This window comes from Microcaecilia unicolor, chromosome 11 (assembly GCF_901765095.1).
Source record: "Microcaecilia unicolor chromosome 11, aMicUni1.1, whole genome shotgun sequence".
Classification (NCBI taxonomy): Eukaryota; Metazoa; Chordata; class Amphibia; order Gymnophiona; family Siphonopidae; genus Microcaecilia; species Microcaecilia unicolor.
Genome location: NC_044041.1, coordinates 29,537,777 through 29,560,950, shown reverse-complemented (window position 1 = coordinate 29,560,950; position 23,174 = coordinate 29,537,777). Strand labels below are relative to the sequence as shown.

Sequence of the window (23,174 nt, the reverse complement as noted above, 5' to 3'; positions counted from 1 at the left end):
CGCTTGGCATTTGCGCAGAAGAGTTTCACGGTAAGCTCAGCTCCTCTGCGCGTCCACCTGGCAAACCTGAAAGTGAAGCACACACAGTGCCTGTTTTCTGCGCCTTTAAATATAAGCTTTTCAGGTGGGTTTTTTTTAAGCGCAGGAAGCAGGCACCAATGTGTGCTTCACACAAATCAAGGTAAGGTATACACAAAAAGTAGCACATATGAGTTTATCTTGTTGGGCAGACTGGATGGACCATGCAGGTCTTTTTCTGCCGTCATCTACTATGTTATGTTACCGGCGCTTACCGGCTTGCATGGACTTTCTTCCACTTACAAAAGAAATCAAAACTGGCAGATTTTAAAGAGAGAATCGTGAAAAATCCTCTCTTCAAACATCCTAACGCCTGCTCTGAGTTGGTGTTAGGTTTTCAGCAATAAGGGCGGCTTTGTTTTGTGTGCTGTTCTCTGAGCATTGGGAGGGAATAGGAAATGACCTCATTGTCATTAACATCCATTTGACTGCATTTGCATGCTATTTGCGCTAATCTTTGGCGTGCTCGTTGTCTCCCACACTAGAGCCCTCAGAGAATTCTGCACTCACTAACGCCAGCGTTAATTGCCTCTAACACTGGCATTATGCTTTGAACATCAGCCTGTTGAACTCCTATGTTATTCTTATCCAATTCACAGATTGCACATAAGGGGGGGAACAGAATATCATGGAATATGAACAGAATATCATGGAATGTGATGGGAGCGGCTTGCCATGACATTGACTGCCCTATGAGAGAACATCTCACTGCCTCACTTTCACCTAGCGTAAGTGAAAGTTGGTGGACCAATGGTATCACAAGGCACATGGTCCATTAAGGTACCAAGTTAGCAGGGTTTTTTGTTGGGGTTTTTTTTTTTTTAGATTCGCAATGATAATGCATAAGTCCCTGATGGACCCCTATAGGTGTGAATCCCATGCAATAACCACAGCTCTCCAAAACTTCAGGGAAGTAAATGCTGCCTTCCCAGCATCCCCAGCCTTAGTTGACTCACAATGAATGTTCTAGAAATCAAATTGGGAACTTTCCACATGGTAATGCATAGCATTCAACATCCAAGACGGGTCCTGGGCGGCATGCAGCAGGAGCAGAAGAGAGACCAAGAGAAGACAGATCCGTCTCAGAAGCAGGCAGCAAGACGCTTGCCTGCACGGGGCCCGGGCACCCCCCTTGGAGGTCGGGCCTGGGCCCCCCCTTGGAGGCCAGGCCCAGGGAGTTTTGCCCCCCCCCCCCAGTGGCCCTGGTGGTGGCAGCGACTCCCATAGGCTGCCCTGCCGCCGGTCTGGTCCCGGCCCCTTCTCTCTAATGTGGGCGGCCCGCTTCCGAGGAAACAGGAAATTACATCAGAGAGGCGGGCCACCTGCAGTAGAGAGGAGGAGCCAGGAACGGCGGCAGGGCAACCTATGGGAGTTGATGCTGCTGCCTTCATTTTGAAAAACAAGAATAGAAAAGGTAATTTCGGGGAAGGGGGTTGGGGAGGGAAGGGCAGGGGGCGGCAGCAGAGGAGCCAGGGCGGCAGCTCATCTTCTGCCTCAGGCGGCAAATTGTCTTGGGTAGCCCCTGGTCCCACCCATGCTCTGCCCAAACTTCACCTGTGTGTATGCCCATCTGTCAAATGTGTGCTAGATAAGATACATACCCCCTGAGTCTATAGATGTCACCAAAAATTGTGCATGCAAATATAGGCTTTTTAACAAGCAATTATTGGCACTAATTAGATTTATTTGGCCCATCAGCGCCTAAAATTTACACGCAGCCTGAAAAAGGGGGTGTGGAAATAGGAGGGTCATGGGCCTTTTGGGGCTGATCGAGGGTGTGGTTTTGAATTACGCACATAATTATAGAATATCAATTCTCCATGTGTAAATTGCACCATGTTTCGACTGGTGCAAATGGTGGCACCTAAATTTACGTGCAACCTCTCCCCTCAAGCGTGATTCGTAAAACTGTACCAAACTTTGGGCACGGCTTATACAATACCGCTTAAGCGGGGTTTTTCTGGTGCTGAGATTTTAGGCACCATTTACAGAATTCACCCCACAGTGCTTGTGTACATAACAGGGGCATAGCCAGACTTCGGCGGGAGGGGGGGCCCAGAGCCCGAGGTGAGGGGGCACATTTTAGCCCCCCCGGTGCCATTTTTGAACCCCCCCCCCCACCATTTTTGACCTCCCCGCCACCACCACCACCTTTGACCCCCCCCAGCGCCAACCCTTTTGACCCCCTCTTCCTGCAACCGCCAACCCTCCCCCGCCGTCAGGAACCTTTGCTGGCGGGGTCCCCAACCCCCGCCAGCCGAAGTCCTCTTGTCCGGCGCAGCTGCATTGCTGATCTGCAAGGGCAGGCTTCTGTTTCTGTGAGTCTGACCTTGCAGATCAGCAACGTGGCCGCGCCGGAGAAGAGGACTTCGGCTGACGGGGTTTGGGGACCCCCGCCAGCAAAGGTACCCGACGGCGGCTGGGGAGGGTTGGCGGCGGGAGGGGGGTCGAAGGTGTTGGTGGCAGGGGGGGCCAGGGCCAAATCTACGGGGCCCCACGCCCCCATGGCCCCACGTAGCTACGCCCCTGGTACATAAATGCCAAAATTCACCTGTATGCCTATGTGTCATAATTCTTATCATTTATACATGTAATTGGCACATAAATGTTACAGCCCATTTTATAGAATTACCCCCTGATTGGCTGGTTGAAAGACTTCATATTCCCCCACGCTCCATAGTAATCCGTAGTGGAAGCGCACCACTCTCTGCATATTAGCGCTTAACTCTAGAGAGAGAGGGACGCTCACAATCCTCGCTCGCAGGGTTTCTCGTTACTTTAATGCAGGTAAACTGTACAGAAAGGCCCCATGTGTTTTTAAGAACATTATCTCTAACAAAAAAAAACCTAGTTAAAATACGTAGTAGCAAAATATTTCCACTGGACTTGGACACTGGTATCTTCATTTATTGCTTCTCTACTGTCCTTCACCTCCCATATTAAACTTATCTGCTGTAAGGAAATGTTGCTTGACAAAGAGGGTCCTCAAGAGGAATAGTGGAATGGCTTCCGCGTTGAAAAGGGGGGGGGGGGGGGCAGCCCTGCAGCAGCTGAGCCTCCAGGACAAAATCCTTCCCTCCCAGGCACCTCTGGAATGTGGTGGGGAGGTAGAGCGTATGCAGTTCTCAGTAAGCCCAGGATATACCCATGGTTCTGTTGCATGAGACAGCATCTACAGCATACAAACTACAACATTTGAAAGTTTGGCTTTGAATTTGATCTTATCTTGAAGGCTCTCTAAATCTCTGCACATGTTCCAGCTGTTAACTGCATGATTAATGTATGAAAGGGATTGGGGGAAATCCATCGTCCAGATTTCACTTTGTTGACTGGTGGATTGTGTCCATGCAGTACTGACATTTTTTGCCCTTGATGAGTTGAGTTTGATAGGCAGTCAATCACGAGTTATAAGGCCTTGAATGGTATGGCAGAGGCAGAAAAAGTCATTGCTGTCAAGGTTCATTACAGATTCTCATTGTCATATTCAAGTGAACATGACAACTTACGTTTTGTAACATCCAGATCAAGCTCGTTGAAACAAGTTACTCCAGGGTTCTTCAATGCAAGGCCCAGGGCACCAATTGTGGCCTCTGGAAACCTTTAGGGCAGCCCCCAACATCATTCTATTTTTTCTTCACTACCCTCTTTTCCCAAGTTCGTGAGAGAAAGCATGGATTGGAAGGGAGAAAAGGCCGCATACTGGAAAGGAATTTCTCAATAGAAGAAGAGAATGCATTTGGAAATGGCCACCTCCTTGAGGATACCTCAGCTGAAACGTTTGAAGGCTGCCTGGTAGGGATGGATGTCATTGGCACACTTTTGTCAGCAATGGCTCGGCCCTGCATATCAAGACATTTGGCGGCTCTCCTTCAGCTCATTTGGATCAAAAGTGGCCCCAACTTAAAAAATGAGTTACGCATAGCATCAGACAGCACAAAGACAAAGGGAAAAACAGGCAAATTCTGGGCCTGAATGTGCTAGAAACTGAATGCAACTCTCCTATATACAGTTCCTTGAAAACTGAAATGGAATGCAAGGTCAAAGCTGTTTCACTGCCAGGCGAGACATAAGTTCCGGTGACTCACCACATTGTCAGGATATTATTTGTTCCATTCTGTGTTCTGAAAAAAATATCCTTTACCCTACATGTATATACGGTGCAAGAACCACGTTAGAAGTCTTCTGACACTCGTTAAATTGACTTAATCAGGATTCTTCTGTCTCAAGTAAAGCCCTACGATGTACCTTCAGAAAAGATGGTAGACATGGCCCTCAATAGCCAAGCAACCTCATAGTTTTTTGATGAATAAAAAGGCACTAGTTTAAAGTAACATCACAAGTTCGGGTCTGAATCCCCCACACATAGCACTGTACACTTTGATCCCTCTAGTCTTATTGCTTAATGCAAATAAACTAATAAAATGAAGAAAAGCTGATTTTTTTTTTGATAGCAGTTTCTTGCCGTGTCTGAGGGAACCAAGTGAGAACTTCCATGGGTATACTCTGCTGTCCGATGACACTTGGGCAACACAACATTCTATGCACCGAGGGAATCATAGGACACAGGGGTTTTGTAAGGTTTCATTGCATATACCAGTGGATTGGAAAGGATGTTCTGGTATACAGCCATAAAGTTGATGTCTGATCTTAGAGTATCTATAATCAGGAAATTACAGCTAACTTATATACCAGTTTCCCAGTGTCTCAAGATACAATTTGTAATAAATATAATTATGATGTGTGTGAATGGGTATACTCATGAAATCTCAGACAGTAGTTAAAAGCTAACTACAACAGAGAAAGGAAATGACCAGTTATTTTGCAAATCTGAAACAATATGTACAAATGTGGGGGGGAAAAAAAAGGAATCCATGAGTATCATTGGATTAAAAATGAGAAGTATGGCATCTGAGCATGTGTTGAATTGCTTAGCTCTGGATTTCTGCTGTGCTTTCAGGTAAGTAGTCCCTTGTCTTATACTAAGTTCCTTCACTGAACTTCCAAAGGAACAGCCTCGGAAGTATCTTGACTTGTCGCCACGATAGAAGGATCCTGTTTCTCGTTTGTGCTGGTTTCAACAGTAGAATCGCTCGTCACAGTGGTGGAAACGCTATCCGGGTTTACATTTGCTGCTGGAGAACTACCCTCCTCGTGAGTTGGTTTGCTGTCTGCATTGGATGGGGGTAGCTCCTCTTTGGGTTGATCAGGAACCCCTGTTTCCTGAGTATCACTCGGAGCTGTCGCCTCTTTTGCAGAGGGAGTTTCCTCCTGGGTGGTATTGGTTTCTCCACTTGAAGGCTCTTCAACCTTTGCTTTGCTTTCCTCTTTCTCCTTCTCTTTTTCCTTCTCCTTTTCCTTCTCCTTTTCCTTCTCTTTTTCCTTCTCCTTTTCCTTCTCTTTTTCCTTCTCCTTTTCCTTCTCCTTTTCCTTCTCCTCCTCTTTTTCCTTCTCCTCCTTCTTCTCCTTCTCCTCCTTCTTCTCCTTCTCCTTTTCCTCCTCCTCCTCCTCCTCCTCCTCACTTTTTTCCTCATTTTCTTGGGGGTTCTCCTCTGCTTTCATGCTTTCTCCATTTGCCATTGATTTAGCTGGAGACTTGAGGTTCTGTGCAGCAGCTATGATGTCTGCCTGGAGCTGCTTAGAACAATCAACAGGCTCCTCTGTATTGGTGTCTGGTGCCTTCTCGGGAACTTCACAAAAAGCTTTGGCACCACCTGCTTTGTCGTTTTCATCCACGTACTTTTTCTTGGGAAAAGATGAAGGGTAGTAGGCCGAGGCCTTGTGTTTCTGCCTGACTATGACTGCAGTGCATATAATGAATATCAACAGGAGGACCAAAGACCCCACCACAATAATCAGCAGCATGTATTCTTTAAAGAAGACCACAATTCCATCAAGTAAGCTCATGGAGGATGAGGTGCCATTGCGAGATGTTTCAGTATCATCTGGTGTCGTATTCGGAACCCAAACACTAACGGAAGGAGAAGTAGGAGTGGCACTGTCACTGTCCCTGTCCCCACTCCCCACCACGTAATCCAGTTCAGGATGTGTGTGTCTGGCGACGCACAGAGGTGCTATTAGAAGCAAGGATACGAAGAGTGGGAATGAAGCAGCCATTTTCCTTCTCGGTTGAGTAGAGTGAACTAGAAAAGACAAAACAAAAACAGGATAATGCTCATTAATATTCACAGTATTCTGGATATGTACACACCTATGCTATTGAAAATGTTATGGATTATATACATAATAAAGCTAACATGCAGGATAGAACCACTGTGACCTAGTTTGGATCCTCTAGGGCTCAGACACCACAAGCTACTGACGTTTCCAGATGTCAAGTGAAAATCTGATTTGTAACCAACTTGACCTGGGTGTATTTTATTGGGAAGAAGGGCCAGACTTTGGTTTAACATTCAGAAGTTTGGAAAAGATGAGATTCAGGTCATCTAGGTCAAAATTACTCTCTCTGTACCTCCTAATTGCATAGCTGGCAGTAGGCATAAATTGCTAAAGACCCCAAGAAACGTAATGGGGGCCCCCAGAGTCACTTTTAATTATTAGTTTTCCTCTACTTTATCCTCCTCCTCCCAGCCCTTCCTGGAGCTCCCAATGGGCTAGCATGACCTTTGCATCTACATGATCTATGTCCTGTATATGTCATAACATACATGTAATGTCCAGACTCTAATAAACTCTAGTCTACTATGAAGCTTACACCCAAGAAGCTCTTTTGCATTGTAAATAGTAGGGTATGGATGGCCCATGCATTTTCACTACCTCAAACTATGTAAACAGATGTGAAGCTAAAGCAAAAAATAGTTCGAAAACTTTGTATCTCAATCACCTGTTCATATTGTACTTATCTTTAAACAGCTAAGACCTCAAATCTCCCGATAGGGACACATACACAAGGTATTGTAACCACCACTATAGAATGTTAAGAAGCAGTGGCGTAGGAAGGGGGGAGCGGTGGGGCGGTCCGCCCCGGGTGCACGCCGCTGGGGGGGGGGGGTGTCCGCTCCGTTGGTTCCTTGCTCCCTCTGCCCCGGAACAGGTTACTTCCTGTTCCGGGGCAGAGAGAGCAAGGAACCAAGGGAGCCGACGCAGCTCCCAGCGACGTGGACTCGGGGGCGGATCGGCCCTCCCGCCTGCCTCTCGCTTTTAAATCAATTAAAAATGCGCTCGGGGGGGAGGGTACGCTCCGGAGGGGGGGCGTGCTGAGGGGGGGCACCATGCTGCACCCAGGGGGGGGGGGTGCGCAGCGGCGACCCGCCCCAGGTGTCAGCTGCCCTCGCTATGGCACTGTTAAGAAGTACCAAGGGGTACTGGCAGTGCACTGGTTTTTTGTCGGATGGTGAAGCAGTGGCGTAGCCACAGGTGGGCCATGGCCCACCCACTTAGGGCTCAGTTTAGAAATGTCAAGTAGTAGTAGTAGTAGTACCTTACTCCCTAGTAAGATAGTGGTGATTGCAATACTTTGTGTATGTGTCCCTATGGGGAAATTTGAGGTCTTGGTTGTTTAAAGATAACACGTTATTTTCACACCATCTCATGATATAACATCACAAGACAAGGTTGTGCAAACCTGACTTGGGGAGGAGGCATAGTATGAATCACAGGAATACCTGCACCGCTTGCAGTGTCGAGCATGGCCCACATGAGTAATTGTGGGGAAAGCAGACAAGGCAGGATTAGACGGATGAGGGAAGATATGATTGAGGTCTACAAAATCTTGAGTGGTGTACAGTGGGATAGCGAGGGCGGCTGCCACCCGGGGCGCTTCGCCGCTACGCACCCCCATGCCCCCAGGTGCAGCATGACACCCCCCTCGGCGCATCACCCAAGCCCCCCCCCCCCCCCGAGTGCATTTTTGCATGCCATGTGCACGTCGCTGGGGGGAGGTGTCGGTTCCGCTGGTTCCCTGCTCCCTCTGCCCCGGAACAGGAAGTAACCTGTTCCAGGGCAGAGGGAGCAGGGAACCAGCGGAGCCAAAGCCCCCCAGCGGCGTGCACTCAGGGCGGACCGGCCCCACCGCCCCGCCCTTGCTAGCCACTGGTGGTGTAGAACAAACAGAAGTAAATCGATTTTTTTTTTTACTCGTTCCAAAAGTACAAAGACTAGGGGACACTCGAGGAAGTTACATAAAAATACTTTTAACACAAATACGAGGAAATATCCAGTGCTCCATATTTAGTGAACTGCTCAATATCACACTTAACCGGCTATGGTTTTGCCAGTTCCATAAACCCGTAAATTCAATGCAGGAGCCGGACATGACCCAGCACTGAATTTCCAGGAATAACGCCATTGGCGGTCAGCATAACGCTGAGTAGCGCTGGCTGAATATCAACCCTGTGGTTTCCACTGTTTATGTGAATAATGTACCTCAGTCCAGTCTCCGAGGCAAACCACAGATTCAGTTTAATGTACAAGCTGACTCACGGCACCTTTCAACTCAATATGCCTAAAGCATAAGGATTGTGTTCACCAGTGACCCAATTAGACAAAAAACCTCAGGCAAGAGCCAGCCGATCCAGTGACGTCAGTCAAGCCTGGTGTGCTGTGGAGGTGTTGGGGAAGGAGGGAAGGATGACGGCGGGACAGTAATGTGGTGCCACGTGTCCTCCATTTTTCAGATAATGAGGCATCGCTGTTTGCTGTTGAGAAGTTATTTTGAGAAAGTGATTTTTCTGGCGCACAGCGTGTCCCGCTCTGATTTTTCATTGGTGATGGACATTGCTCTAAGTGGATGATACAGGCATATGTCTTTGAAAATTTACAGACAACCCAAGGAGACTCCTGAGGCAGGCTTTATTGGCGAAACGCGGCAGTGTCAAGTCTTGGTTGTTGAACAATACACTCTCAGACCCTTTGAAGCATCGTCTGTTTATTCTTTTGAGCCACCTTCGCTGTTTTCCTGAACGGTTCCTCCAAGCCCAGATTCTTCAGGGCCAGTGCAGACATCTTAGGTGTCCTAGGTACGCCGTCGGTCTTGTACCCTCCTCAATTATGGCTAGAGGCAGACCATGCAATACCTTTTTGATAGCCCTTATACGGTGCAAGATCTTGCTGAGGCCTACTTCCAAGCCCTGTAACTTCTTCAGTGGAAGAAGGTACGACTCTTGAATAGATATGAAAAGGTGTCCTCCAAAACCATCCTTAGCTTTCTGATAGGAGCACACACAAAACTGGATGGCATGCTGTCCTTACTGCAACGGGATCTTCCAGTGGGGACCTATTCCTGGGGCCAATCCTCAAAGTTGCGTGCAAAAGCCGCTTACAGATGGGCCCACAATGCAACAGCAATGCAAAAACATAATACCGCAATGCTTGAAGCAAATCATATTTAAATTTTATGTGTAGTTAAATCAAGCTATTAAACTGAAAACTTGCAGCTATTTGGGGAGAGGAACTTGCCTGACACATGGGCACAAAGGTTTTGCGGTAAGCCCGGCTGTTGTGTGCCAGTGGCGTAGCTATGTGGGGCCACGGGGGCCTGGGCCCCCATAGATTTGGCCCTGGACCCCCCTGCCGACGACCCCCCCTCCCGCTGCCAACCTGCCGTCGCCTACCTTTGCTGGCGGGGGACCCCAACCCCCGCCAGCCGAGGTTCTCTTCTTCTGGCGCAAGGCTTCGTTCTGTTTCTGAGTCTGACGTCCTGCACGTGCAGGACGTCAGACTCAGAAACAGAACGAAGCCTTGCACCAGAAGAAGAGGACCTCAGCTGGCGGGGGTTGGGGTCCCCCGCCAGCAAAGGTAGGCGACGGCGGGTTGACAGTGATGGGGGGGGTTGAGAGGGTCGTCAGCAGGGGGGGGGTCAAAGGTGGTGGTGGTGATGGCGGGGGACGTCGGCAATGGCGGGGGGGTCTAAAATGTGCCCCCTCACCTCGGGCTCTGGACCCCTCTCCTGCCGAAGTCTGGCTATGCCTGACTGTTGTGCGCATGTCCAGAGAAACACGGGCCTGTCAGCACACATCGGTGCTTTTTCAGCAGTGTCTAAGGCTCATATTTAGACGCGGGGTGCTTTTAATTTGGTTTTGCTCAGATACGTGCACATATTTGATCTTTCCCATCTGTCTTTAAAACTTGCAGGAGCCTCCTTCTGCTTGCACAACAAGACAAAAACAACAGTTCAATGTGAAAAACTGGCGAGAAATCCTCTCCTCAAAACCTTCTCCGTTGCCCCTGACCTAGCAAAAACATTTTGGCGTTTTAGGCCATCATTTCCTTCTGTGCATTTCAAAGGAATACTTACTGGCCTCATTAGCATCCGTTTTAATACATTTAAATACAATATGTGGCCATCTGTACCATGCACCATGTTCAAGCCCGATGATCAGCGCACAATAACATGACATTAACCTTTATAAACCCGGTCACCTTGAGCACTGGGGTCTCTGTTCTTTCCACGGAAAATACAATGGTCCCTCTGCTTACAGGTAGATTGGCCTATGTGGTTTTGGACTTTCTCTGGTGGGCCAGTGATGTAGCAGAGCCCACCAGGAGGAACAAGGAAACATAAGAAGTGGCGCACAGGCCACGAAGAGGAAGTAAACCCGCTGGCACTCCTCTTCTTTCCAATGTCTCCTCTGGGAGCCAGAAATTTGCTGCTTTTCTCCTGTGCCGTGAAGACCTTGGGGGGTAGATAGGGGCAATCCAGGCTGATCCTGGGGAACTGAGTTCGATTCCCACTGCAGCTCCTTGTGACTCTGGGCAAGTCACTTAATCCTCCATTGCCCCTGGTACAAAATAAGTACTTGAATATATGTAAACTGCTTTGAATGTAGTTGCAAAACTCTCAGAAAGGTGGTATATCAAGACCCATTTCCCTTTCCCTATTTGAGATTCTACATGGAATGTTGCTACTAGTTGAGATTCTACATGGAATGTTGCTATTCCACTAGCAACATTCCATGTAGAAGCCTGCCCTTGCAGATCAGCAATGCGGCTGTGCAGGCTTCTGTTTCCGTGAGTCTGACGTCCAGCACGTACGTGCAGGACGTCAGACTCACAGAAACAGAAGCCTGCGAGGCCGCATTGCTGATCTGCAAGGGCAGGCTTCTACATGGAATGTTGCTAGTGGAGGAGTAGCCTAGTGGTTAGTGCAGTGGACTTTGACCCTGGGAAACTGAGTTCAATTCCCACTGCAGCTCCTTCTGACTCTGGGGAAGTCACTTAACCCTCCATTGCCCCTGGTACAAAATAAGTACCTGAATATATGTAAACCGCTTTGAATGTAGTTGCAAAAACCTCAGAAAGGTGGTATATCAAGTCCCATTTCCCTTTCCCTATTTGAGATTCTACATGGAATGTTGCTACTAGTTGAGATTCTACATGGAATGTTGCTATTCCACTAGCAACATTCCATGTAGAAGCCTGCCCTTGCAGATCAGCAATGCGGCTGTGCAGGCTTCTGTTTCCGTGAGTCTGACGTCCAGCACGTACGTGCAGGACGTCAGACTCACAGAAACAGAAGCCTGCGAGGCCGCATTGCTGATCTGCAAGGGCAGGCTTCTACATGGAATGTTGCTAGTGGAGGAGTAGCCTAGTGGTTAGTGCAGTGGACTTTGACCCTGGGAAACTGAGTTCAATTCCCACTGCAGCTCCTTCTGACTCTGGGGAAGTCACTTAACCCTCCATTGCCCCTGGTACAAAATAAGTACCTGAATATATGTAAACCGCTTTGAATGTAGTTGCAAAAACCTCAGAAAGGCAGTATATCAAGTCCCATTTCCCTCCATTCTCCCTCTGCTGCTGCTGCTATCTAGTGAACCCTTTTCATAACCACCCTTTGTTTTAATCCTCCTGCTTTTGACCACAGTCACGTTATCATGTTCCCCCCCCCCCCTACTTTACCCCCCAGCTAATTCTATAAGTTCTTTGCCTGGGCCAAAAAGCAAAGATTGGACTGTTCTCAACTCATATCTCAGAACGTGCAGCTGGATCTCAGTCAAAAGGCTGACGAGCATGGAACTGGTCACCCTCTTTTGAAAACTGACTCCTCTTTCTGTTTATAACAAACTTTGAACATGGCAAACCAAATTTTACCCTACCAGTCACAAAGCTAAACTTAAAACAGCGCTCCCAAACGCTGCCTAACACATATATATGTTGCCTTGCAGCCTAATTACATACAAGGGGGGGGGGGGGCTTTTTACTAAGCAGAGCTATAAAGTGGCCAGCACTACCCCCAGCAAGTCTTTCCTGCATGCTGAGCAGGGCCAGCCCAAGGCAAGATGCCGCCTGAGGCGGAGCTTGCATGCCACCCCCCCCCCCCCCCCCCCGGGGCATTTTACCTGGTCACGGTGACTTTCCAAACCCAGCAGCGGCAATTCCCATACACTGCCCTGCCGCTGCCAGCACCCGCCTCTTCCCTTCACTGCGGCTGCCTGAGGTAGCCACAGTAAAGGGATGAGGCGGGTGCAGGCGGTGGCAGGGCAGCGTATAGGAATCGCTGCCGGGTTTGGAACGGTCACCGTGACCAGATAAAACACTGTGAAGGCTTCCCTCAAGATGCCGCTCCTAAAGAGTGCCACCTCAAGCCCCCACCTCAGGTGGTCTAATGGTCGGGCCACCCCTGATGCTGAGGCTACTTTTAGCGAAACAGTACAATACCCCATTTTCCATTTTTTTCTATTAATGGCCATGTTCTAACCACGGTCATAGCAACAGTGAAAGACGGAAGGACAACACACATCTTTAAGCTAAGTACATTTAAATAAAGCTAATGTAAATTTGAGAAGGAGGAGTTGAGTAGAAGAATCTAAACAAGTCATAAAGACTAGGAGGTTTTTAGCCCATGATGAAGAAGGCCTAGCCCTCCTTTTGCAAGTGAGCAGAAGAGGTGCATCTCAAAGCGTTTTCCTCCTTAGAATTAATTGTCTTTTGCTTACCTAAACTGGTTTTCTAGAGTTATATGAAGTAGGCATGTTCTAATTTCCCCATTAGCACACAGCCATTAGCGCGTGAGCCCTTAGCTTAACCGATTAGCGCAGAACAGGCCTACTCTCTGCTCCATACATGCCCCCAACACTAAAAATAAATTATACTTTTGTAGTGTATGGGAAGTGCATGCTGATCCCAAAGCTACTGCAGGATGCCTGAGCACAGCCCATGGTATTTATTTATTTAGATTTTGCTCACACCTTTTTCAGTAGTAGCTCAAGGTGAGTTACATTCAGGTACATTGGATATTTCTCTGTCAAGAGGAGGGCTCATAATCTAAGTTTGTACCTGAGGCAATGGAGGGTTAAGTGACTTGCCCAAGATCACAAGGAGCAGCAGTGGGATTTGAACCGGCCACCTCTGGATTGCAAGACTGGTGCTCTAGGACTAGGCCACTCCTCCACTCACCTACAAGGGCTATGGTAGTGGTGTACAGTTGGGGGTAGGGGTTTTGGGGGGCTCAGCAGCACACAAGGTAAGGGAGCTATGTACCTGAGAGCATTTTATGAAGTCCTCTGCAGTGCCACCTAGGGTGACCCACTGCTGCCCTGGCATGTCAGGGGGACCAGTGTACTACAAATGCTGGCTCCTCCCACGTCCAAATGGCTTGCATTTGGCTGTTTTAGACTTGGAGGTCTTTGGTTTCAAAAACCGTCCTGATTTTAACCTGCACTATGCATGCGTTAGTGCTTACACCGCTTAGTAAACGGACCCTAACTTTGCTGTTATCATTTTTAAACGTTGTTTTACACAGAGCTTGCCTTCCTTTTTCTCTTATAAACGTTAACATTTTTCTGTGGACACAGGGTAAGGGGAAGAGGTGCCTGTGTGCCGCATCTGGAGTCTGTCAAGCGTGCCAGGGTGCTTCTCTTTCTTGTGTATGCAGCCAGAGAGAGGTGGCCTCTGGCATTAGGTTCAAGCAGGAATTTGAACAGATCCAGCTGTGATCACATGACCTTGTTTCCCTCTGCCCAGAAAGGACGTCTGCTATAAATGATGGACTGGCCTAATCCTTGCCTGCGTGCCGCGCTGCTTACATCGTGTACAAGTTCAGGTTTCATGTAAATATCCAGAGCAACATTCTTCCCTACTCATTGTACAGCAAAACCATCTACTGGCCACAGATTTGGGATGTGCGTGGCAAAGAAACTTAGTTCTGTTTTGTACACGAATTTTGGAAATTTGTGTCAATTTTCAAACTTTTTTCAGTTTGTTTCAAGAACTAGTGTGCTTGAAGCTTGGTTTTCTTGAGTAATATTAGAGGTACTCGAATGACTCAAAGTTGCCAGCACTAATTTGCTGATTTTCACGAGTGCAAAGTTGATTTAATGTGCATTCTTTCGCAGGTAACATTTACCAGACTGATACGCACTAATGAATGTTCATCTCTACCATTTCCTCATAGTAAAATCGAGTCACCTCGTCTGTCTTTAACTGCAAAATGCTAGCAGTGAGCGAGTAAGATGTAGAAGGGGCCGTATGAATTTTATTTCTTTTATTATCTTGAGTGCTAGAAAAATGTCAGCACTCCATCATCAAAGAATGGCACAGAGAGTCCTATGGATGACATTTCCCTTTGCCTGGCAGCTGTTTCTTGGTTTAGCTGTGGGTGTTAAGGTAGGCTGAGATTTTCTGAATGATTTCTTGTGGTGCTGAGGGAGGGGTGTTCTGGGGGAGGGGGTAGGAAGGGCTGCTGCTATGGGAGAGAGGGGGTGGGGAGTACTGCTCCTGTGGAGGTGCTGTAGGAGAGGGGGGGATGAGGAGTGATCGTCATTTATTTAATTCATATGTGAATGCACACTCAGGTCAGATGACGGAGAAAGACTAAACAAGTATGGCAGGCTTGCCTTCTTTAATTATATAATGAACTCCTGTGCTGCTCTATTAAGAGGACCTGTGTCCCTCCTACAATTCCTCTTCCATAACTGCAAGTCTCTGAAAAGCCCACAAGAGAACGGTAACACAGTAAGTGACGGCAGATAAAGACCTGAACAGTCCATCCAGTCTGCCCAACAGCCACATTCATTATCAATTCATGATTAAATGAATGTGATATTATATACTTTATCACGAGTCATTCTTTGGCATTTCAGGGACATAGTTTGTAGAAGTCGGGTGGCAGAGCTAGTGGTTGGGAGGCGGGGCTAGTGCTGGGCAGACTTATACGGTCTGTGCCGGGGCTGGTGGTTGGGAGGCGGGACTAGTGCTGGGCAGACTTATACTGTCTGTGCCAGAGCCGGTGGTGGGAGGCGAGACTGGTAGTTGGCGGGACTGGTAGTTGGGAGGCGGGGATAGTGCTGGGCAGACTTATACGGTCTGTGCCAGAGCTGGTGGTGGGAGGCGAGGATAGTGCTGGGCAGACTTATACAGTCTGTGCCAGAGCTGGTGGTGGGAGGTGGGGTTGGTGGTTGGGAGGCGGGGATAGGGCTGGCCAGACTTATATGGTCTGTGCCCTGAAGAGGACAGTACAAATAAAAAAGTAGCACATAGGAATTTATCTTCTTGGGCAGACTGGATGGACCGTGCAGGTCTTTTTCTGCCGTCATCTACTATGTTACTATGTTAAGTCCACCCGGCTCTGTCTTTATGATCCACCCACCGGAGTTGCCGTCAAAGCCCACTCCAGCCTATCCAAATCCATCCCATCATTTATGAGACCCAGATCGTAAAAGTCTGCCCAGCATTGTCCTGGGTTCCAGCTACTGAAGTTGTCATTGAAGCCCTTTCCAGCCTATCCTAAACTGGATTGCCGTAAACAGACAGACCTACAAAGTCTGCCTTGGAACCGGCCTTAGTTCTTCATATCCAGAGTAGCCATCCAAGTGTCACTCATACATCAATGTAAAGTTCGCTTTTTTTTAAGTTTATTTTTGTATTCTAACATTTATTTTCTAAATATTCACTGAAGGTCTGATTTTAGGATGTTCCCAATGCAGTGGTTCCCAAACCTGCCATCAGGTTTTCAGGATATCCACAATGAATATTCATGAGAGAGATTTGCATGCAGTGGTGACAGTACATGAAAATCTCTCTTATGAATATTCATTGTGGATATCCTGAAAACTTGACTGGTTGGGGGAGCCCCCAGGTTTGGGAAACACTGCCCTAATGAATAGGCATGAGATGTAAAAAAAAGTGCATGCAAATTTATTTTCTGGATATTCATTAGGGCAGTGCTTCCCAACCCAGTCCTTGGGGTACACCCAGCCAGTCGAGTTTTCAGGATATCCACAATGAATATGCATGAGAGAGATTTGCATGCACTGTCTCCTTGGTATGCAACTCTCTCTCTCTCTCTCTCTCTCTCTCATGCATATTCATTGTGAATATCCTGAAAATCTGACTGGCTGGGTGTGCCCCGAAGGCTGGGTTGAAAACCGCAGCATTAGGGGCATCCATATAACCTGTCACTGCAAGGGAACCCTGGGCTAGAGGTCCTAATCCAGTGGTTTCCAAACCCATCCTCATGGACCCCCAACCACTGCAGATTTCAGGATATCCACAAAGATGCCTGCATGCACCACCTTTTGTTGTATGCAGATATATTTATGTATCAGTATTCTGGAAACCACTGTACTGTCTCCCATTTTGTGTCAATGGGGAAAAACAGTCTACTTTGGACCCATGGAAAGTATTCATTGGTCCTTTCAAAAAACGAGTGGGCAATCAGTTACTTTGCCCCTATATCAGAAAACAGAATAGCTATTCCAGAACCTGTCCTGGGGGTACCCCAGCCAGTCAGGTTTTCAGGATATCCACAAATAATATTCACGTGATCGATTTGCATACACTGAATCAACAAGTGGGCAGTGGGCAAGGATAAAGTGTCCCTTTGAACCAGCAGAGGAAAGACTTGAACTTTCTGCTTAGTCCTAACGTGTAGGGAGGCCACTAGAAACATATAAGAGCCGGTTTCCTCTCTGCAGAGCTTTGATTTATTAATTTGCCAACAACTTTTCAGAAATGTTGCAGTAAAGTCTCGCAGGCACAGAGCTGTCCTGTGGCATTTGAAATTTTGCTCCAGGCTCCCTCTCTGGGTACTTCCTGGGGGCTGGGAACGTGAAGTTTACTTTTTACCTACCAGGAAAAACCCTTGACTTGTTCACCCCCCCCCCCCCCCCTCTCTCCAGACAGGATAACTCAAGTTTTTTATTATTATTTTTTTTTTATTGGGAAAGCGATAGCGCTGACTCTGCACATTTTCAAATCACAGCGACCGGCTTTTAGCGAGGATCCAGGTCTCCGCTTTGGGAAACAACTTGTTACGAGCATCGGTCGGTGAAGCGACGGCCACTCAGGGGTTTTCCCTTTCACGTTCGGTGTCCAATCGGGACAAAAAAAAAAAAAAGCATGCAGAAGTGGGCGTCGATTATTCGATTCGGCGTCTATTATTCTTTGGTTCTTAACGTACAGTAATCTTATTTTGCAAACTTCCCCAATTTTGGGTGGGGAAAATAAGTTTTCTTACAATCTGAGCTGTTTTGCGAGCTATGCAGTAACATTGTAGACAAAAGTGCTAGGCACAAACTCACAGGATGGTCTTTAAAATAAATCAAGTTTCGTTGTCGGAGCAAATAATTGAAGAATAGGTGAAAAAAGGTTCCCCTCTCTGATGAATCGTGAAGAGAGAGAGAGAGAGAGAGAAAGAAAGAAAGAAAGAAAGAGGGATTGCTCTTAACTTACCAGCTGTCTTTCTGGATTTAGGTGAATCCGGACAGTCCCGAGGGATCCGTATGAAGAAAAAGAAGGTGCTGTGTTTCGTTGGAAAGAAATTTGTAGGCACTTCTTCAGCCGTGACTTTTTGCCTTGGCAACTTTCCTACATTCATGTGCTTATCTTTGCCTTGTCCCTGAGCGTCTGCAGGCTCTCTCCCAGCCTGGAACTGACTGCCTGCTGGACAGATTTTTTTCATTAAGGCTGGTTTCATGTGCAGTAAGGGGGGGGGGGGGGGATGGAGTGAAATAGGCTTGGGACAACCCTAAATTTCTCCTTCAAGGTTTCCTCCTGTTCCTGATGAGCCTAGTGCTGGATTTTAAGTGACACATGTACAAGGAAAAGTTTTTCAGAGGTTTTTTTTTTTTAAAGATTGGGGGTGGGGGATGTGGAATGGGGAATGATGGTTGAAGACAAAGTGGGTGGAGACAGGGTACCAGATTTTCCAGATAATGTAGATTTATTTTTAACTTTAAAAGCAGCAGTGACTGAAATCAGATTGGAAACAAAAAAAAAAGAAAACGTTTATTGCCTATTAAATTGCATTGAGTATAGTGTCCAGGAAAAATTTATAATACTGACAGAAACAAAACTGGATTCATAGATTCTACTCAGGTTTTCCATATGTCTCCCGCTGTCTCGGGTCTTCTCTTAACATACTATAAATTACAAGCCATGATTATTTTAGCCCAGTAAAACAGAATGCTAGCCAAATCTAGACCACTGATTTTTAAATTTAAACTCAGGGGAAACTGAGGCCTGTGAGTTTTAAGATGATGCTGTGTTTATCAATCTCTGCTTGCCTCACACCTCAACCGTGAGAGGGAGATGGCTGTATTCCTTTAAACCAAGAGAAAAATGTCCAGGACTGTGCTAAGATTTCACCATGGCTTCAGGACTGGCGCAAACCACTAGGCAGAACTAGGTAGTAACCTAGGGCAGCAGCTTCGGGGGGGGGGGGGGGGCATCATAAATAAAAGGGGTCCTTTTACAAACCACTCATTTATCCAGATTATTCTGAGAGGGGTTGCTGTTAGGGTGATCATGATTATTAAGAGGTCTGAAAGTTAATTGGAAGAGGAATGAAGGCAGGGGCGTAGCCAGACCTCAACAGGAGGGGGGGGCAGAGCCCAAGGTGGGGGGGCATTTTGGCCCACCTCCCTGCCGCCACTGCCCCCCCCCCCCCCGCCGCTGCTGCATGAAGGTACCTTGGCTGGAGGGGGTCCGCAAATCCCACCAGCTGAAATGTTTGTCCCTGACTGGTCTTGCATTGCCTATTTAGCACAAAAGTAATGTGGAATAAGAACATAATAATAAAAAGAACAGCATAATAATAGCCATACTGGGTCAGACCAATGGTCCGTCTAGCCCAATATCCTGTTTTCAAAGCAGTAGCCAAGCCAGGTCACAAGTATCTGGCAGAAACCCAAATTGTGGCAACATTCCATGTAGAACCCCAAAGAATAGCAAGATTCTGGAATCCTGAAGAGTGACAACATTCCATGCAGAATCTCAGAGTAGCAACATTCCATACTACAAAAATCCCAGAGCAAGAAGTTGCTTCCAATGTCTGTCCCAATAACAGATTTTTCCTCCGGGTACCTTTGCTGGTGGGGGTCCCCAACCCCCACCAGCCAAAGTCTTCTTCAGCACCGGTTGACTCCGGCTCCTTCGCTGATTATCTGTTTCTGACTCCTGACGTCCTGCGTGCACATCCCGCACAGGGCTACATACAGGACTTGCAGGACGTCGGGAATCAGAAACAGATCATCAGTGAATGCACCAGAGTCGACCGGCGCTGAAGAAGACCGGCTGGTGGGGGTTGGGAACTCCCACCAGCAAAGGTACCTGGCGGTGGCGACGGGGGGAGGGGGGGTCAGCAGCGGGGGTGTCCAAAGTGGCGGAGGGGTCGGTGGCTGGGGGAGGTGGGATAAACTGTGCCCCCCCCACCTCGGACTCTGGACCCCCCTCCCACCCAGGTCTGGCTATGCCCCTGCTCATTCTATACCACTCAGGATTGTGTAGACTTCAATCATTTCTCCCCTCATCCGTCTCTTTTCCAAGCTGAAGAGCCCAACCTCTTTAGCCTTTCCTCATACGAGAGGAGTTTCATCCCCTTTGTCATTTTGGTCGCTCTTCTGTGAACCTTTTCTAATTCCACTGTATCTTTTTTGAGATACAGCGACCAGATTTGAACGCAGTACTCAAGATGCAGTCGCACCATGGAGCAATACAGAGGCATTATTGTATTTTTGGTCTTATTCACCATCCCTTTCCCAATAATTCCTAGCACCCTGTTTGCTCTTTTGGCCATCATCACACACTAAGCAGAAAATTTCAGCGTATTATCTACAATGAGACCCAAATTTTCTTCCTGAGCACCGACCCCCAAGGTGGACCCCAGCATCAGGCAACTGTGATTCAGATTATTCTTTCTAATGCTTTAGCGCATCTTGCATTAGGCCGTTTTTGCTGCATTAGGCGGTTCCTTTTACCAAGCTGTGGTAAAAAGAGCCCTGCGCTAGCAGTGGGGTCCGTTTTGCCACGTGCTGCAGCCCTTTTTACCACAGTGGGTAAAAAAGACGGAAAATAGTCATGGCCATGTGGTAAGATTGCTCTTATCATGTGGCCAAGCGGGGGGGGGGGGGAGCTCTTACCGCCACCCATTGAGTTGGCGGTAAGGGCTCCCGCGCTTACCGGGTAGTGCGTGATGCTGCCCAATTACTGCCAGGTTAGCGCCATGCTAAAAAGTACAGGTTGATTTTCCCTAGCGTGGGAAATGGGGTGCGTTGGGGCTGGAACCACCACTGGGCAGTAGCTGTAGATTAGCATGTGGTAAGTCCGCGTTGGGTTACCACCATGGCGCTGCTTTGTAAAAAGGCTCCTATGTCTCTCCATGGGGTCAATGCAGAAACACAACCACAGTGGCGGAAAGAACAACAATGTCCTACGAAAAGTCACAGGAGCAGGAGAAGAGTGGGAACAGAATCAGGCTCTTCAAAAAACAGACCAAAGGCGTCCAAAGTAACATAGTAACATAGTAGATGACGGCAGAAAAAGACCTGCACGGTCCATCCAGTCTGCCCAACAAGATAACTCACATGTGCCACATTTTGTGTATACCTTACCTTGATTTGTACCTGTCTTTTTGAGGGCTCAGACCGTATAAGTCTGCCCAGCACTATCTCCGCCCCCCCAACCACCAGCCCCGCCTCCCACCATCGGCTCTGGCACAGACCGTATAAGTCTGCCCAGCACTATCCCCGCCCCCCAACCACCAGCCCTGCCTCCCACCACCGGCTCTGGCACAGACCATATAAGTCTGCCCAGCACTATCCCCGCCTCCCAACCACCAGCCCCGCCTCCCACCACCAGCTCTGGCACAGACCGTATAAGTCTGCCCAGCACCATCCTCACCTCCCACCACCGGCTCTGGCACAGACCGTATAAGTCTGCCCAGCACTATCCCCACCTCCCAACCACCAGCCCCGCCTCCCACCATCGGCTCTAACGTAGATATATAATATTTATTAAGGGATGACTCAACCCGGTACCATGTTTCGACACAGATAAAGACACACATATAAACATCTTATAAATGGAAGGAGACATATTACCTATATATCAAAAAGATGCATACACCCATGTCTTTGGACAAATCTTCATGTTCTACTTTACGCCTTCATATCTAGTGCATTTTTTTAAAACCAATATTTGTACATCTTTTGGTCTCTCTTAATCTACTCAAACAATGTTGCATATTTGCTTGTCCTTTTTTAACTTTCTTGGCAAACGTTTCTCAACTGACTGTTTTACTGAAGTCACCTTTTTATTGATTTGTTTTATATTTCCTTACATTTACATTTGTCATCACTCTTTGAGCAATCTTTTAAAATACATACACAATCTTGGAGCTTTTTACTTTATTATATATTTTTATTACTATATGATATTGTATATATGTACTTTTTTGACACATCTTTTTGATATGTAAGTAATATGTTGTCCTTCCGTTTATAAGATGTTTATATGTGTGTTTTTATCTATATTTGTGCAGACTCCTGAAGAAGGCATTTTTAGGGCCGAAACATGGTACTGTGTTGAGTCATCCCTTAATAAATATTATATATCTACGTTGGACGCCTTTGGTCTGTTTTTTGACGAGCCTGATTCTGTTCCCACTCTTCTCCTGTCAATGCAGAAAGCCATGTGTTAGGGCTCTGTTTCTAAAGCTCAGTGCAAGGTTTCCTAACACACATAAGTACATAAGCATTGCCATGCTGGGACAGAACAAGGGTCCATCGAGCCCTGCACCCTGTCACCGACAGCGACCAAAAGAACAAGCAAATTGTCCCGCCCATCCTAGAAATACTGTATTATTCCCTCGTCCATTCAATAACATTCTATGGCTTTTTCCTCCGGGAAGCCGTCCAACCCTTTTTTGAAGTCCGCTAAGTTAACCGCCTTAACTACCTTTTCCGGCAGCCAATTCCAGAGTTTAACTACGCGTTGAGTGAAGAAACATTTCCTCCGATTAGTTTTAAATTTACCACACTGCAGCTTCATCGCATGCCCCCTTGTCCTAGTATTTTTGGAAAGCGTAAACAGACGCTCCACATCGACCCGTTCCATTCCACACATTATCTTATAGACCTCTATCATATCTCACCTCTGCCACCTTTTCTCCAAGCTGAAGAGCCCCAGCCTCTTCAGCCTATCCTGATAGGGAAGCCGTCCCATCCCCTGTATCGTCTTTGTCACCCTTCTCTGCACCTTTTCCAGTTCCACTATGTCTTTTTTGAGGTGCGGCGACCAGAATTGAACACAATACTCGAGGTGCGGTCGCACCATGGAGCGATACAATGGCAGAATAATATCCTTATTTTTGTTTTCCATCCCTTTCCTAATGATACCCAATATTCTATTTGCTTTCCTAGCCGCAGCAGCACATTGAGCAGAAGTTTTCAACGTATCATCAACGCCGACACCTAGATCCCTTTCTCGGTCCGTGACTCCCAATGCTGAACCTTGCATGACATAGTTATAATTTGGGTTACTCTTTCCCACATGCATCACTTTGCACTTGTTCACATTAAACGGCCAATCCAGGCCAAGGGCACCTGGTGAGCTTCCCAAACGTACAAACATTCTATACATGTTATTCCTGGAATTGTGGATTTTTCCCAAGTCCATTTAGTAGCGGTTTATGGACTTGTCCTTTAGGAAACCATCTAGCCCCATTTAGCCCGTCTAGAGGCGCCGATGTGAGCTACACATGCCTGCGGCAAGCTACTGATCACAGCTCAGCTGTGATCGGTCACGGAGCCTGTCTGGCTCCTAAAAGGGTGATCCTGATTGGGAAGCAAGGAGTCATCTGCCCGACGTAGGAAGCAAATCGAATGCAATGACTTTGTGCAAAAACCTTTGCTAATGCGGGAGAG

General features: G+C 47.4%; 1 protein-coding gene across 1 annotated transcript; it reads right to left on the bottom strand.

Annotated features, from left to right (window-relative positions):
• Positions 1–2,904: 2,904 nt before the first annotated feature.
• Positions 2,905–17,901, bottom strand: TMEM119 (transmembrane protein 119). Its single transcript, XM_030218747.1, has 3 exons — positions 17,704–17,901; positions 5,598–6,218; positions 2,905–5,414 (listed from the first exon to the last, which is right to left on the bottom strand). Exons 1-3 carry the CDS (start codon positions 17,846–17,848, stop codon positions 5,068–5,070), a joined length of 1,113 nt encoding a protein of 370 aa, XP_030074607.1. The 5' UTR covers positions 17,849–17,901; the 3' UTR covers positions 2,905–5,067.
• Positions 17,902–23,174: the final 5,273 nt, after the last annotated feature.

What these genes read in the sequence shown, in the direction of transcription:
- TMEM119 (XM_030218747.1), bottom strand. Translation starts at nt 17,848, where the DNA reads ATGAATGTAGGAAAGTTGCCAAGGCAAAAAGTCACGGCTGAAGAAGTG. An exon ending in TAAATCCAGAAAGACAGCTG is followed by an intron (nt 6,219 to 17,703) that starts GTAAGTTAAGAG and finishes TGTCTTTTCTAG; the next exon opens with TTCACTCTACTCAACCGAGA. An exon ending in CCAAGAAAATGAGGAAAAAA is followed by an intron (nt 5,415 to 5,597) that starts GTGAGGAGGAGG and finishes AGAAGGAAAAAG; the next exon opens with AGAAGGAGAAAGAGGAAAGC.